The 18,064-nt window shown below is 34.6% G+C and overlaps 2 protein-coding genes across 2 annotated transcripts in view; both read right to left on the bottom strand.

Annotated features, from left to right (window-relative positions):
- Positions 1–1,102: 1,102 nt before the first annotated feature.
- On the bottom strand, positions 1,103–13,964 carry tlcd3bb (TLC domain containing 3Bb). Its single transcript, XM_077224670.1, has 7 exons — positions 13,334–13,964; positions 11,447–11,646; positions 10,744–10,827; positions 9,438–9,660; positions 9,228–9,323; positions 5,557–5,666; positions 1,103–3,797 (listed from the first exon to the last, which is right to left on the bottom strand). The coding sequence occupies exons 2-7, from the start codon at positions 11,569–11,571 to the stop codon at positions 3,530–3,532; spliced, it is 906 nt and encodes a 301-aa protein (XP_077080785.1). The 5' UTR covers positions 11,572–11,646; positions 13,334–13,964; the 3' UTR covers positions 1,103–3,529.
- A 1,484-nt stretch (positions 13,965–15,448) lies between these two features.
- mazb (MYC-associated zinc finger protein b (purine-binding transcription factor)) overlaps positions 15,449–18,064 on the bottom strand; it is an 11,671-nt gene continuing 9,055 nt past the window's right edge. The window contains exon 7 of the mRNA XM_077224663.1: positions 15,449–18,064. This exon is cut by the window's right edge and continues 860 nt beyond it. The gene's annotated coding sequence lies outside the window, so the exon portion shown is untranslated.

Genomic DNA, 18,064 nt, shown 5'->3' with positions numbered 1-18,064 from the left:
AGAATCAAGTTGAGTGTGAAACCAGACCAACGCTGCGGGGGGCGCCGGGAACAATCGCGCCCGGGTTCGGACCGCAGCAAACGAGCCCAGTGTAAAAGCCCCCTTAATGTCCACGACAACCTCTGTAGCCTTTATAGCTACTTGTTAGTAACCGCCTTTTACAAGACAAGTAAAAGCTTAAAAAAAGAGAGTATTACTGATGTATTTTATAAGAAAAAGTGAATATCTTGAGCCACAGACCTAATTTCAAGCATTTAACCAAAAACCCATTCATAAAACCCATTGCTTTCAATCATGAAATCAGTAATACTTTACAATAAGGTTTCATTAGTTACATTTGGTAACATGAATTAATAATGAACTGCACCTCTACAGCATTGATTAATCTTATTTAATATTAATTTTAGCATTTACTAAAACATTATTAAAATCAAAAGTTGTATTTGCTAACATTAGTTAATGCACTGACTGTGAAATAACAATTAACAGGAGTATTATTATTAACTAAGATGAACAAATACAGTATCAAATGTGTTGCTCATGGTTAGTTAATACATGAATAATAAACAAATGAAACTTATTGTAAAGTGTTACTATGAAATCAAAGATATAATTCCTTATAATTTAGAGTTGGACATGGACTTAAGATTTCATTTCACTAGATGTATTTCCCCAGGCTAATAACACTTGCCTTGGATAAAAACCAATGACATCGTCAAACTCAGAATGCGGATGAAATCGAGTTATACTTTTATTGTAGTTAAGCATAACTCGCATGCTGTGCAACTTTAATACTAGCATGGTAGGATAAATTTAACTTTTCCATATTAGCTTACGTTACCTGCTGCTCGTGTAGTTTGAAGACTCGCGGCGAACTGCTGCGCATGCGCTGATGAGGAAACTCCGCCCACTTCATCTCCGCCAAATGCTTCCGCCAAAATAAATGTTTATATAATATTTTTTTGTATTATTATTGTAAGTGGCAATTGTGTATAAGTGTATTGTTATTTATTATACTATTTATTATACCCCCCCCCCCCCCCCCCCCCGTATGGCACGCTCACATACAGACCAGGAGAACAGACAATTATAACATGCAGCATATGAGCCAAGAGTGTATATTTGAATTACAACAGTGCTTTCATTTGTACTCATGTTAACAGGTTAAACAGGTTTACATATGGAAAAAACAACAGAAGTTAAACCAAGTAAAACAGAAGCTTTCAAAGAAAACCATCAAAAGCAATCGGTGCAGTTCACTAGGATTAAATAGTTGGGATATCAGTGCACATGGAACTGGTACATTATAGAGGGTTCACAAGGGACAATGATGGAATATACACATGCAAAGTTATATACCCAATTCAGCGCAGTTGCATTTTTTTCTTTTTCAAATCAGCATTCAGGCATTTTAAGTTTAAGTAAGCTTCAGAAACAGGTCTTCTGGCAGGATACTTTGCAATGTTATTCATTTCTCTTTGATAAGTGGTACGGTTGAACTTGCAAGAGCTTGAAAACTGTGTTATTAAATAAAACATACTGGGCCAAATTCTTCTGCAAATGAATCCTTGATTTATGACTAGACAGAGATTAGATAGCTTGAGTGACCCATAAACAAACAAAACAGGCTAAAGAGAAATCAAAATGGTAAATATCTTCAAACAAAGCACAATAAATTAGGAACGTTTACCTGTGAGATGAACAAAATGGCTTTGAAGAGAACAAAATGAATAAAGTGCAAATAAATTTCACATTGACCATGTAAAGTATCACATTTGTTTGGCAGAAACTCACCTCTGGCCAAAACTAACGAGTAAAAGATCAGGGATAAGGCAGCTTAATATATATTTGATCATGTCCCTTTAAAACATATGCAGGGTTTCAGGACTAAGGTCTTTGTTTAAAGAGGTTATAATAGGGACACATTTTAAACTGCGTTTGATCACAGGTTGAATCGGAGAACATTCAAGGTAGCTACTTTCCATTACGTTTAACGCTTGTTTTCTGAGCATGTACAAAATAATACATTCCCAAACCCTGAGCTGCCTCTTTCTCCGACAGACAGGGTTTCATTACATTTGATGGGTTTTTCTTTCATTTGATCAGCTCTGGTTGAGGAATAGTTCACCACAAAAATGAAAATGAGTCATTAATTGTTTTTTCTTTCTTCTGTGGAACACAAAAGTAGATATTAGGTCAAATGTACAAATGTTTTCCATCCAAACAGACAGTAATTTAAGTCTTCTGAGGCCATACTATATTTTAGGAACAGAATGAATATGCATTTTCCATACTGTACATGTTGTGATGCCCGACTTTGCTTTTAACATTTAAAAAGGTTGATTTTAGTCTTTAGTATTTCATTTTTTTTTAGTTTAACAAAACAGAATTATAACATCAATAATTACTGTCTTATCATATCGGCCTGAATTTTAATATACTTACACTCTCGTTCAAAAGTTTGGTCGGTAAGATGTTTTAACGTTTTTGAAAAGTCTCTTTTCGGTTCGCCATGGCTGCATTGATTTAATAAAAACAGTAAAACTGTGCGATATTATTACAATTGTGATCAAAGCTGAATTTTCAGCATTACTCCAGTGTTCAGTGTCACATGATGCTTCAGAAATCATTCGAATATGATGATTTGCTGCTCAAGAAAGAAACATTTCTGATTATTGTCAATGTTGAAAACAGTTGTGCTGCTTCATATTTATGTGGATTCTTTGATGAATCGAAAATTCAATTTTTTCAAAAATGAAAATGAGAAATATTTTGTGACATAATAAACGTCTTTACTATCACTTTTGACCAATTTAATGCATCCTTGCTCAATAAAAGTATTAATTTCTTATTTTTTTATTTTTTTAAATCGTACTGACCTCAAACATTTAAACTGGTAGTGTATATGATCCTTTTTTTCCATTTTGGAACAGAATAAATCACTGTAAAGTGGAGCTCAGACATTCTGCCTAAAATCTCAAATTTGTGTTTCACTAATAAAATAAGTGTTTATTTTTGGGTAAACTAAAGAGGCCTTTGGACTGAACTCTCCAGAGATATTAAAGCTTGGGTTGCTCATAGTAGACCAGTGCTAAATATAATAAGTCAAGGACTTTTCTATGAATGATGTATCTGATGTATCTACGATAATATATGCAAAGAACAGACCTCAGGCACAGGACCTCAGTTTGACATTCTGCGACCCCTTCAAAGTGCCTCAAACAAAAAGTGCTTCTCTTGGTTCAGAAATGTTCTCGCGTAAAATATGCACTTATTGCCTCAGTTGTGATGTGGCCGTTGTGTAGACACTTCCACTGATTTTTTCGGCATAGCTTCCCTTGATCTACTAAAGCATGTCTTATATACAGTACACGAGCCCTGTAACTAAACATAACGCTGTTCTGTAATGCATTACAGGGCGTCTAGTCTATTTCAGTACCTCTTTAATCACTCTGTGTACTTCCTTGGCAACCAGCCCTTCTACTGAGCCGTTCATCCAATCCCGTCTCGTTTGCATAAGCTCCTCCCCTCAGTGAGACATTGTGGGTGTGTCCCGACCCCCCATCTGTGTACTGTATCCATTGGCTGACTGAGGCATTCCCTCGTGTCCTTCATACTCAGGCTTGACCGGAGCCGTGGGTTTGCGGGAGCGCGAGGAGCGGCCGGTGAACAGGCGCAGAGCTCCTCTGCAGATCAGGGAGAACCAGTAGAGCTGCGGGGCCATGAGCAGACCCGCTCCCAGATTACACTGCCAGGGCACCACAAAAGGGACCCGGTAGAAGGGAACCGAGGCGTACCTGGAAAAGAGGAAATGGACAGAGAATGTGGACGGAAACTAAAGAAATTGAGTTATAATCAAAAAGCTAAAAAAATATGGTTTCGGGATCATTGTCATCTCAGAGCGGGAGTTAGGAAAAGGAAGAAAGTTATAGGAATAGTTCTAGAAAAAAAAAATCTGTAATTTTTTACTCACCCTCATGTTTATCCAAACCCATATGCTGTTATTTTTCAGTGCAAACCTCTACAATGGGAGTAAATCACTCGCATATGCCACCAAATATACTGCTGGGCGACTAAAAATGTCTTAAATTAGCCAATGGCTAGTGAACTGTAAGATTTCAGTCGCCTGTGATTAAATTAGAGGCAAAAAAAATATGTTTAGCGCAGATTTAATTTCATTGCTGGTGGGCTAAGAGCGCCCACTGTCGCTTTCTCTCACACATGCACACTCAACGTGAGAGAAAGAGAGAGGCTTACGCGTGCCACGTAAAGAGAACTGACGTGCAGGGCTGGAAAATAATGACTGCCAAGAGTAGACAGAACTGTCACGTGTTTTTAAGCCTTGCCAATTTAAACATTCAAGCGCAAGAAGATGCGAAAATAACTGGCTCATCCGAAGCACGTGCCCAGAAAGCCACATCTGACGGCTCGCGGATACTGACTTGAGCGCTCTTTCATGTCTTTCTTGCGCTTGAACGGACAGTTTCACACAAAACGATGCCCGTCTTGGCGAGTATCCTAGTAAACATAGTAGGTTATGTCTTAAGTGAACGAAAACAGTGGAGAAAGAAAACGCATGTGTAACAGTATCAGTAGGCCGATATTGAACATTTCGTCTTAAAAGTGACAGAAGTCTAATATTCCTGCTATTTTTAATGTTAATCAAACAACAAAAGGCTCACTGCCAAAAAAATCACTCAATGCTTTTGACTTAATAACTTTTGTAACTTTAATAAGGATTCATCTATATTGATTTATCCAGTGAAGACTATGCAGTTATTTTACATTTGATTATTCAATTTCTGTACCTAATCTACCTAATCTGTACGTAACTATTGTTAGATCTACCTGAAAAATCACTGTTTCATTCGTTTGTATTTTTATTCTTTGTATTTATATTTGTATTGTGTTTATTTGTTCTATTGCTTGTAGTTTGATTATTTGTTCTTATTTCATTTCAGACTGGTTACTTGTCTTAAATATAATATAAAATATACATTTCAAACACTATTTTTAAATTGTTTTTTATTTGCATTGTTCTTGCATTCAATGTAAAAAGTCTGGCGTGTAAAATAAAAAATATACTAGCCAATGGCGACTGTAGTTTCAGCGTGTCCGTAGAGGGTTGCAGTGTAAAACAAAGAGCTGTATGATTTTTTTATGTATAGAAGAACATTCTACTTTTGTGTTCCATTCAACAAAAAATAACTGTAACACTTTACAATAAGGTTCCATTTATTAACATTAGTTAACTATATTTAACATGAACTAACAATGAAAAATACTTTTAAAGCATGCAATGGAACTAAGCTAACAATGAGCACTTGTGTTAAAGTTAACAAAGATTAATAAAAACTGTACCAAATAAATGACTCATTGTTAGTTAATGGTAACTAATGCATCAACTAATGTTACCTAGAGGGATCTTATTGTAAAGTGTTATGAAAACAACAATATACAAGCAAGAAAAACATGGGGATGAGTAAATAATGATAAATTCTCATTTTTGTGAGAGCTATTCCTGTAAAAGTGAAAGAAGCTTTAAAAGAGACATACCTTCCGTAAACGTAGTAGAGATAGGGGAAGAGAAGGACTCGACAGAGGAAGAAAGTGATCAGCATAACAGCTCCATTCACTTTGTGAAGAAGTGTGTGCTGTTGCTTGTACTTAACAGTAGGAAAGAAAGAGAAAAAGACAAATAGAGAGAATAAGTAATGCAACTTGATGAAAGAAGGGAAAATAAATAAGAAGATAAAGAACGCGTGTTCTAGATTTTGAAATGCAAACTGTATTGAGAATAAAAGGGTCATATTTATTATTATGTTCTTCCCCAAGACTCCCAACACTTAGCCTTTAGTAATATTTTACAATCCATGTAATCATAATGATGTGAGAGAACGAGGGACCGGCAGACAATGACAGACAAGGCAACAGATGGTAGGAGTGTTTTTGGAAACCTGTTAGATAACTATCCTTATTTTCCATTTCCACTTCCAGAGTTGATGGACCCCATTGACTTCCATAGTATTTTTAGTCAATTATTGGAGTCATCAACTGTCTGGGTACCAACATTCTTCAAAATATCTTTCTGTGTGTTTAGCAGAAGAAAGAAATTCATACAGGTTCGAAACAACTTGAGGACGAGGAAATGATGACAGAATTTTCATTTTTAAGTGACCTATTCCTTTAATGACAGATAAATAGCATAAATAGCATACTTCACCTTTAAGGAAACTTAATGTTGGATGTGTAGCATGAAACTGAAGCACTTATTCCGTACACTCGGCAGTGGTAAAAACACACACGCTGTCACCTGGCTCAGTACCAAACTAAACTATGTTATTCCATATACTGGAGTCTGGGAGGAGGGGACGGAGAGGAGAGCCAGATATCATATCATGTGTTAAATCTCATCTCAGTTCAGAGAGCTATATTCAGAAGCAGCTGTGGCTATCAGACTATAGATGAGGCTCTGAGAGGGTGAAGCGGGAAGAGGAATAAAGAATGCATAACTTAATCTATCTTGACACGTTCATTCCAAAAAACACCTTACCATACATGTCTATCTCATATCACTCTATCTATCTATCTATCTATCTATCTATCTATCTATCTATCTATCTATCTATCTATCTATCTATCTATCTATCTATCTATCTACCTATCTATCTATCTATCTGTCTATCTCTCTATCTATCTATCTATCTATAAATCTATCTATCTATCTATCTATCTATCACTCTATCTATCTATCTATCTATCTATCTATCTATCTATCTATCTATCTATCTATCTATAAATCTATCTATCTATCTACCTATCTATCTCTCTATCTATCTATCTGTCTATCTATCTATCTATCTATCTATCTATAAATCTATCTATCTATCTATCTATCCATCTCTCAATCTATCTATCTATCTCTCTATCTATCTATCTATCTATAAATCTATCTATCTATCTATCTATCATCTATAACTCTATCTATCTATCTATCTGTCTGTCTATCTATAACTCTATCTATCTATCATTTATCTATCTATCATCTATAACACTATCTATCTATCTCTGTCTATCTATAACTCTATCTATCTATCATTTATCTATCTATCTATCTATCTATCTATCTATCTATCATTTATCTATCTATCATCTATAACTCTATCTATCTATCTATCATCTATAACTCTATCTATCTATCATCTATAACTCTATCTATCTATCTGTCTGTCTATCTATAACTCTATCTATCTATCTATCATTTATCTATCTGTTTATCATCTATAACTATCTGTCTATCTATCTATCTATCATCTATAACTCTATCTATCTATCTATCTATCATTTATAACATTATCTATCTGTCTATCATCTATAACTCTATCTATCTATCTATCTGTCTATCATCTATAACTCTATCTATCTATCTATCTATCATTTATAACATTATCTATCTGTCTATCATCTATAACTCTATCTATCTATCTGTCTATCATCTATAACTCTATCTATCTATCTATCTATCTATCTATCTATCATTTATAACATTATCTATCTGTCTATCATCTATAACTCTATCTATCTATAACTCTCTCTATCTATAACTATCTATCTCTCTATCTATAACTCTATCTATCTATCTATAACTCTATCTATCATTTATCTATCTATCATCTATAACACTATCTATCTGTCTATCATCTATAACTATCTATCTATCTATCTATAACTCTATCTATCTATCTATAACTCTATCTATCTATCTATCATCTATAACTCTCTCTATCTATCTATAACTCTATCTATCTATAACTCTATCTATCTATCATCTATAACTCTATCTATCTATCTATCTATCATCTATAACTCTATCTATCTATCTATAACTCTATCTATCTATAACTCTATCTATCTATAACTCTATCTATCTATCTATCTATCATCTATAACTCTATCTATCTATCATCTATAACTCTATCTATCTATCTATCTATCTATCTATCTATCTATCTATCTATCTATCATCTATAACTCTATCTATCTATCTATCTATAACTCTATCTATCTATCATCTATAACTCTATCTATCTATCTATAACTCTATCTATCTATCATCTATAACTCTCTCTATCTATAACTATCTATCTCTCTATCTATAACTCTATCTATCTATCTACAACTATCTCTCTATCTCTCTATCTATCTATCTATCTATCTATCTATAACTCTATCATCTATCTATCTATAACTATCAATCTGTCTGTCAAGTTCCTATTTAACACATTTAAGTTCAACTACTTACATAAATACATCTTTATTTGTATATATCTTTATCAAACATATTTATTTGTAATTTCACAATTGCTTCTGTTGTCTTTGAAATATGTACTGACAAGAATTTATGGTAAACTAAAATATATTTTAATTTTATTCCGATCGAAACTTGTGTCATGTATTTAAATATATTTGTAACTACACATTTGTAATGAAGTTGTAATGAAGTACATTTAAAACATATTCACTTTAAACGTAATATCAAACAACACACTGCAGTTGAAATTATAATCAAGTACTTAACATGTGCTTTAGTGTGCGAGTCGACACATCAAAATAAGTGTACTTCTCTTGTAAAGTATCACAAAAGATGATTAAAAAAACATGATTTAAAATGTAAAGTTAAACTTTCAAAGAGCACTTTTTTAAAGCGTGTTAAGAAACAGTCATTAATGTGTACTCGCTTTACGAGGCCTTTTATTTCATTAATATTATATTATTTGCCAGTATTATATATATTTTTTAAATATACTTTTAAGATTTGAAGTACACTACAAGTGCACATTCAATACAATTAAGCACACTTCTCTTTCACAAGGGACATATTTGGAACAACATTAGGATGAGTAAATTATTTTAATAAATAATTTTGAGTGAGCTATCACTTTAAGAATGTGTGTGTGCGTGCGTGCGTGCGTGCGTGCGTGTGTGTGTGTGTGTGTGTGTTTCCTTTCCAGTAATTGCATTAGCATTTATTTATTTTCTGTCAGGGTTCAGGCCAGACTTGCATGTGTGAAGTCAGCACTTCTGTAAATACACTTTACTATGAATAATGTACGACATAACTGAAGCTGTGCTTAATGTTATACACACACTGTTAAGACTAAAGCAGAGCATGATGAATCAGGGTAAGAATACCAAAGAAGCCCTCATCAGATCAATAATGAATATACCTGGATGAGGATTTTTCCCAGACAGACGGACGGTGTGCTGAGTTCAGCCAGGAACATGACACCCTGGAAGTAATCGCCCTTTCCCTGCCTCCAGAACTGGAAGTCAAAGAGAGAGAAAGAGCACATCTGAACATGAACCCATTCTCGGAGTTAAAATGCTTTATTAGAGATTGTGGTTCTTTAAAGCATCGCCTCCGTGATGACAATTACCACAGAGATGGGGAAGCATGCGGTGACCATGACGACGTGATGTAAGATCATGAGGAACTCTCGGCGGAGATAACCGGTGACGGCCACGGCCTTGGATCTGGAGCCGTTGTCCACCTCGTGACCTTTGACCTGGAGCTTGTGCCAGTAACACAGGAACATGGCGTAGATGTCATACACAAAGTACGGCACAGCAAACAGAATGTAGGAGCAGGTCAGCCAGTGTCTGAGAAAGAAAAACAGAGACAGATGGACTGAGAACAGGTCAGGGAAACGCCGTTAGTCGATAACTTTCCAAACTTTGATCCCTTTGGGACGACCTACTTTTTTCATGTAATGTATGAAGACATTAAATGCAGAAATAGTAAGTATGATATCATAAAGACATACTCTTGGCTAAATTAAATCATTGGCTTTTAAATTCTCATTGTACTGAAGTCAAAATAATTATTAAAATATTATCTGGAAAATAAGAAATTAATAATATTCTTAATTTGACATGTTTGACAGCATCCTCCTCCCTTCCCTCTAAATGAAATAGTTAATTGCCCCGTGATTTATTGTACATGCTATAAAACCATTAAAACATTAGCTTTTCAAGCAGTGTTAGTATAAAAACTAAAATAAATTAGTAAATCTATAAAATGTGATACATTGTAGTTCTTTAAATTATATTATCAATCTATATTTCCGTTCAAAGGTTCATGGTACATTCATTAACATGATCCTTCAAAAATCATTCTAATATGCTGATTTGCTGCTCAAGAAACATTTCTTAATAATGTCAATGCTTAGTTTTTCCATGATTCTTTAGTTCAATAGAGCAGCATTTATTTGAAATAAAAATATTTTTAAAAATAAAAGTCTTTGCTTTCAATTTTAATCAATTTAATGTATCCTTGTTGGATAAAAGTATAAATGTATTCCCAAAAACTAAACAAAAACAACCGTACCCCAAACTTTTGATTGGTATTGTAATCAAATAAATCTGATTATTTTTCTCATGGCTTTTTGCTGTTTTATTATTGAACTCAAAGTCAGACCATGTTAGTCATAATTTCAGTATTCATTTGGTTGAATCCCAAGGTTTATCGTCATATCTCACTGTACAAATACACAATCAGAATTGTATGTGTATAGCCTTTATGCTTTTTAAACTGCTGTTGGTCAACAAATCAATAGGTTTTTATTTTTGTTATTATTTGTATCTTGTCATTCGGAACAAAGAGCGTCAAAACTACACCAGTTCTGATTAAGATTTGATATAAATTGATTTTATGTCCCAAAAAGTGATGACTGTTGCACCTACTGGTCCTCGATGATGTCCTGGCAGGATGAGGAGATGATGTAACCAGCCGTAGAAGCCATAATAGCTTGGATGGATGACACCAACCTTGAAAATATAACAAAACAAGTGCAGCCAGTGCTCTTCAAAGTCTTTTCACATTTCTCCATATTGGCCAGTAATATTTCTAACAAATTAGAATCATTACTAACAACTTATGGCCAAACATATGACCTATTATGCTTTTTTACATGTTTATCTTTCTTTAGTGTGTAATGTTGCTGTTTGAGCATGAAAAGGGTCTGCAAAGTTTCAAAGTCCCTCCATTGTAGTCTTGAGTTTTCTTCCGGGAACAAACGTGTCACAATATTCCTCATTTAAATAATTCCCGCCCAAGGCATACGTAGAATAAAGAGGCGGGGCCTAGTTGAGCTAGTTAGTAGTGTGTTGAAACTGGTTGTTATGGTAAAGAGCGGGACATTTCCCAAACACCATCGAACTGCTTGACCAATCACAACACACTTGCCCAGCCGACCAATCAGAGCACAGTGTGCTTTTCAGAAGGAGCGGCTTCCTAGAGACGGGAACTAAACAGAGGTTGCTATAATAATGTCAAGTAAGTGAAAAATAATGTTTTTTGAATATTCAAGCATGAAAACCTATTCTAGTAGAGTCCAAAAACAAAATCAAGACTTTGTAAAAGGGCATAATAGAACAACTTCTTTACCTGGCTGACACGATGACGGCATCGCCCTCATTCCAGCGCAGTCCAGGGATGGATTTGAGACACTGCTTGGACAGCAGGAAAAGGCCCGGGAAGAACACAGACCCCGCCGCTAAGATGGACAACATGGTCTCTGGTAGGTGAACTCTGATAATACTGTGTTCAAAAAAGCCCTCCGCAGACGTCCCGTCCGGCTCCCCCTTCTGTAACCAAATACAGTGAGGAACTGAAAGCTTATGAAGAAATAAACTAACAAATGACTGAAGCAACATTTTCAAAGTAGCTTTTAAAATGGAAATAGTAATGATAAAGAACCGGAGGGGAAAATGGATTCTCTTTAGTATGAATTGTGTTGCATAAACCAAGTTATTATGTACGCCCCATATGGTACCACATGTGGCCCGTCACAAGCAACTTAAGTCTAACACATGCAAACCAAGTCACATGTCATCGGCAGAACTAATGTTCAGAGTCAATAATATCCTGCTTTTTCTGCCCTGAATTACACATGCCTTGTACTAATGTAATGCAACGTACTGTAAATGTTCAATGATGACGGACAGTGAACATTCAAAGTGCACTTTCAATACAATTTAAATAAAAGATATTATAGATATTATAGATATTATAAAAGATAAAGATATTAATATACATGAACAATACACTAAATAAATGTATTAAATTAAATACATATTAAAATATCTATGATAACTTCTACTCTTCAAACTTTTCTATTTGAGGCATACTGTAGTTACAAGAATAAAGAATATGTTGAAAAGAATCAGTAAAATAGAAAAAATACATTAGACAATCCATAAGTGTTTTCGTAAATATAGCTATTTATTTAGCTAACTTATTTATTTATATTAAGTTAATAAACATTCAAAATATGTAATATTGAACTACAATATTATAACTAATAATTATATATATATTTTTTTTAAAACTGATATAGTGCAATAATATTGTAAAGAATACATTATGCATATTATTACAAATATATTTATGAAATAATATAAATATATGTATAAACTGTTTAAAGAAGTTAATAAAAATACATGTGTATTATTACATAAATATGTATAAATGTATTATATTACTTAATATCAATCAATTAACATTTATAATAATCATATTTATAAAATAATTATATATAATCTTTTTAAAGCAGTGCCATAATGCAATAGTATTTTATATTAACTAAATGCTGGTAAATAATAATAATAAACATAATTATAAATAATAATAAATATAAAACACAGTAATTAAATGGATGAACGAGTCATAAATGCCCCAGAAAACAAGTGATGAGTGAATAGTGTTTTGACACAGGCCCCTTTGTTGTCCAAAACAAAGGATGGGACCTGCATCCCAACATCATCATCATCCTCATCCTCATCCTCATCACTAACGCTGTTGGACATCCATCAATCCCCTGCACGTAAACATGAGCTCTCCATTAAAGCAGCTGTTGACTAGCATTAATATTATTTTAAGAGGAGCATATATATCATTTCTACACTACAGCTCGTAAATCAGCTGATGCACATGCACGTGGATCCCAGCTAAAGGCACAGACAAAATGCGCAATGCGCTATCATGTAATCCCACAAAAAACGCAGGTTTAAGAAGAAAAGTAGCAGCATGTTGACTCAATCTATCTATATACAAAATGGTCGACCACCCTTTTATTCACAACATTACTAACGTTAAGTGACAAACGCGTCGCTCTCTCGAAATGACGCGTTATTGGTTAATGGAAGACAATGCTAGTGTATTTGCGTGATAATAATGGTCACCAGCATTGGAATAGTTCGTTGCTGCCAAACTAACAAACATATGGAACATCTTCTGAATGTCAAAATGAATGAAGCGAGAGGATGAACATACGTGACTGTCAGCGGCCTGTCGACCCTCGCGTCCTCCTGCAAACAAATAGCGAAGAGCGGGTGCATGTTTTATCTACTGACATGGTTTTTGGTGTTTATTTGCAGCGTCTCTAAGAAGAAGTCAATAATTCTAGAGTAGAAGCTCCGTTGCTCAATATGCGCTTGCTGTTTTTGTTCAGTCCGCTTTTGCGCACAGAATCGCTCGGAAATCTCCCGACGTCGCTTGAATGTCTCGGTTTAGTTCCTGTGAGACGGTGTTTTCAGCCACTGAAATGCGCCTCAGACCGCGACACCTCCACCGTGGTGAGATAAAGTCCGTTCTCCTGCCTGGTTTCATGCTAGGCTACATTATCGATCACATTCCCACAGAGGAGAGCAGTGCGATGGCAGCAGCAACGCTGCAACGCGCGTGTCCATCACCATCAAATCAATAACACAAATCCTGATCGCGCTGACTTCACAAACCATAGGCTACAGGACTCCGCTTTTTCTAGCGTCGACCTTTCCACCCATAAGCTGATGTTATGTAGGTCAATGGAGAGCTTGAGAGCACCATCATCATCAGAACATCTGACGTGCGGATTTCACGCTCTTGTTGTGATAAAAACAATGAGCTCGTCCCTCCGGAGAACAAAATGAGGACGCATGTGGGATCTGCTAATTGTTTGTTAGTGGATTCGGGCAATTCTTTGGGGGAAACGAATAAAAACGTCAGTAGCAATCCCTGGAGTCGAAATGTATCCAACACTGTTTCCACACTAATGGAAGCATTTGTGTTTTATATCATGCAACGTTACAGTCAACATGTGGGTGGATTGTCAGTTATTATGGGCACTTGGAATATTGAAGAGTGAATCTTTCATTCTGTGTTAAATCGTTTCTCATGTGGCCCTGAATAAAGATCTGATGTGTAGCTTGGAGTATGTGAGAAGGTGTGGACACTGACACAGTGATGACACACATCACTTTTGGAAAAAGAGTTGGAATTTGGAAAGCCTTGGATTTGCTAACACAAATCAATTAAATCTGAATGCATATAATAAAAATAAATGACTGTTTCTGAATTAAAATTCCCAAATAGCCTACAGGCTGAACTGTCCAAATACGAAATCATTTTTTTCTATAAAATGTTTGGTGATGTATCAAGGACAGCAATTGTGCTATGTATAAAAACAAAATAACATTTTACACTTAAATGCCAAACGAGTACTATTTAGTTAATAACCATTTTTAAATTCTAATGAAAAAAAAATTGAAGTCTAAAATAGAGAATTGATGATAAATTGAGCATTTAACACTATAAAGGCACTTGCAAAAGGCTGTAAATACTGTAAAAAATAATTGAGTGTTTCTGAATTAAAATTCTGAAATACAGACTTGGTTTTTCAAATACAAACTTTTATGCACAAAAATGTTTGATATGATATACAGTATATACACACACAAAATAATCACTGCAATAATGATCCAATAATTGACTCTTAAGCATTTGCATATTTTAATCCAAACAGCAACTTTTTTGGACTGGGCAGTGTATATAAACTGTACATCATTATACACACATACACACTTAAATACCAAATGAGTTTAAATCAATATTTTTTTCTTATGAAGTTCTCTACAAAAGTTAAAAAGTCTAAAATACCAAAATTATGGCAAATTTAACATTTCAACACTTCGTAAAGACAATGTAACATTTAACCCAAAATAAACTAAGCAGTCCAGGCTGAATTAATGGCACAAGTTTATGGTTAATGGTGTCGGGTAAACTTCTCAAGCAGAGTGTCTGAGGTCTAAAGCTCACCACATCTGATCACACCAAAGTGTTTCATTAATTATTGATGTGCTCAAGAGAAATTACAACACAGAGAGAACAGCAAGACAAAGACTCATCTTCAGGAAGATCACAAAGCACTGTGCTGTTCACTGACTTCATTCACTTCCCTGTGTTTGTTCTCGCTTTTCCTGCTTTCTCAGTGACCCCCTTTAGACTGATATGGATTATTATTTTAGATGGGCAAATATGATTGGGCGGAAGAGGAGCTCAAGGTCAGATCTGTGCACACACACACACACACACTAATCTTGACAATATAAGTCACGTGACCCACAGAGATATGATTACTCCATTTCCTTTTAATAGTCAAAATTACAAAATGATAACATGATCTACATCATCTACAAAATAATAACATAATATCCATGATCATGGTAAGCATCAACATTTTTGTTTTGCTCTGTTTATAGACATGCATACTGCTGAGAAATATAAAAATATAAATATAAATACATCCCATTATTATCTTACTTTCCTTTTTTACTGGTTCATCGTCGACTATAATTTAAAATAGTTGTAGTGTTTGACAAATTAAATGCGGTAGAGTACAATAAGGCATTGAGATGCATTGCCAGAGCTGTACAGAGATTAGAGGTATTATTTCAGCTTAATGCTAAATTAAAAAGAACCTAAATATGATCTGAAGCTTATAATAACAACTACGTTTCTAGACAGGAAGAACAAATCTCATATTCAAATTAAGCTCATGAATAACCAGATATACCAGTATACAGTACCAACACTAAACAGATCAAACAAATCACTCCAGTACAAAACCAAGACGAGTCTTTTTTTTCCTCCATCGTTTTTAAACCTTGAGCTTGTGTGACGTTCAGTTTTCCTTGAGCATACATGATTAAGCCCTTCTTTAAACACACCATTCACACATTCATAACAGAAAAAAAACAGAAAAATCTTCTACAAAAGAGCCTTTTGCTAAAAGTCTCAATGGAAGCAGTAACAACAGCTGCACTCCTTTCGTCTGATGGCCTGCTGCTCAGAAGAGTAACACCAGGACAAATCTGAAGGAAAACAGCAAAGCCTTTAAACACCTCTTCCTATTATCTTCCCTCTCTTTGAATTTCCTAGTTCAGCACCTCCTCATTACACAGGAAAAGTCAGGCAGAGGATTCATAGTTTCAATAGTTCATGTTCTCCTTTAGATGGAGAACCGGAGGAGGAAAACGTGGATCTTTTAAAACCCTACAGTACAGTCATGACCAAATGATTAGACTCAAACAGGCATTCTACAATATTTTATGTTTGATCACGTCTCACACAACATCAAAAATGAAAAAGTTCTACATTCTAAATGTAACCATTTAGGACAGTCCTGTAAAAGAAGCTAGCAACTAATAGTTGGTTAAAATCTGGGTGTTCTTACTATGGATTTAGTAGGCAGGTTTGTTTTTCAGGTGATTTATGAGCAGTCAGCACATATCAGGTCAGGTTTGACGTCTTGTACGGTTGTTTAAGCGAGTATAATGGTAGTCTGGATCATCAGTGACAAAGTCAAAGTCAGACAGACACAAACAGACACAGAGTTTAATTATTTGGCCAGTAACGTATAGATATGACTGGATGTGTGAATCTCCAGTTCACATCTAAAATAATAATAAAGGACTACTATTACTACTAGTCGACTATTATGATTTTGGCATTGTGACATTATTTTAATGAACATTTTAGATTATTAGTAAGTTTTTTTTGTGTTTTTTTACAATTTTTAATCTGCATAAATTAAAGGCAGTGCAGTGCAAAAGCCATGATGTACACTACCATTCAAATGTTTGGGGTCGGTAAGATTTTTTTTCCTTTTATTTTGAAAGAAATTAATACTTTGATTCAGAAAGGATTAATTAAATTGTTCAAAAGGTGACAGTAAAGACCTTTGAGTTACAAAATATTTTCATTTAAAAAAAAAACTGTTCTTTTGAACTTTCTGTTTTGAAAAATTGATAATAAATCAGAAATGTTTCTTGAGCAGCAAATCATCATATTAGACTGATTCCTGAAGGATCATGTGAACGTGAAGACTGGAGTAATGATGCTGAAAATTCAGCTTTACATCACATGAATAAATTACATTTTACAACATATTCACATAGAAAAGAGCTATTTTAAATTGTAATAATATTTCACATTATTACTATTCACACTGTATTTTTGATCAAATAAATGCAGCCATGAGAAGAGACTTCTTTCAAAAGCATTAAGAAATATTTCCGACCCCAAACTTTTGAATGGTAAAAACACTTTACAAATTTAATAATGTGTCATTGTTTTGTTTTCAAATGATGACAAAGAAATTTGGGTGAACTACTTTCATGCAAATAATGCCACAACAACAAATCTTTTAATGGACTTAAAAACAGACTATTTCTTTTTTCTTTCTCTTGATTTTGGAGTGAAATATAACCTGCCATCTGCCATGTGTGTGTAATTGTCTTTGCCGGACGAAACTACTTCCTCTTTCATCTCATGCAACCTCTCGTTTTCACCTTTCAGCTCTTTCTTCTGCTTTTCTGTCTTTCATCAGAGTCACCAGAACCATTATGACTTATGAATGGATCTTGAGACCAGTTTATGGCGGTGGACATCTGGCAGACAAATAGGAAATCATATTCCAGGCAGAAGAAATACAGTAGCAATACACAATCAATCACAGTATCATCAGAGTCCCGCAGCGATGAGAACAGACAAGATGAAAGGGAGAGAAGACGACAACGAAAGAGAAACCAGCGCGATGTGGCCATTTGTTTCCTAATAGTGATCGTTCACCCAACATGTACTCACCCATATGACTTCCTTTTTCCATAGAACATAAAAGAAATTTAGCAGAATGTCTGAGCTACTCTCTTCCATGCAATGAAAATCAACAGCCTCCAAAGCTTC

Source organism: Siphateles boraxobius, unplaced genomic scaffold, assembly GCF_051911475.1.
Source record: "Siphateles boraxobius isolate OS27281-9 unplaced genomic scaffold, OSU_SipBor_1 90, whole genome shotgun sequence".
NCBI classification, from domain to species: Eukaryota; Metazoa; Chordata; class Actinopteri; order Cypriniformes; family Leuciscidae; genus Siphateles; species Siphateles boraxobius.
The sequence above is the reverse complement of the archived record's forward strand: the minus strand, read 5'-3'. Positions and strand labels throughout refer to the sequence as shown.

Coding starts and splice junctions, on each gene's coding strand:
- tlcd3bb (XM_077224670.1), bottom strand. CDS start 11,571: ATGTTGTCCATCTTAGCGGCGGGGTCTGTGTTCTTCCCGGGCCTTTTC. Junction 10,828..11,446: donor GCCGTCATCGTGTCAGCCAG/GTAAAGAAGTTG, acceptor TATATTTTCAAG/GTTGGTGTCATCCATCCAAG. Junction 3,798..5,556: donor CTCTACTACGTTTACGGAAG/GTATGTCTCTTT, acceptor CCTCTTTTCCAG/GTACGCCTCGGTTCCCTTCT.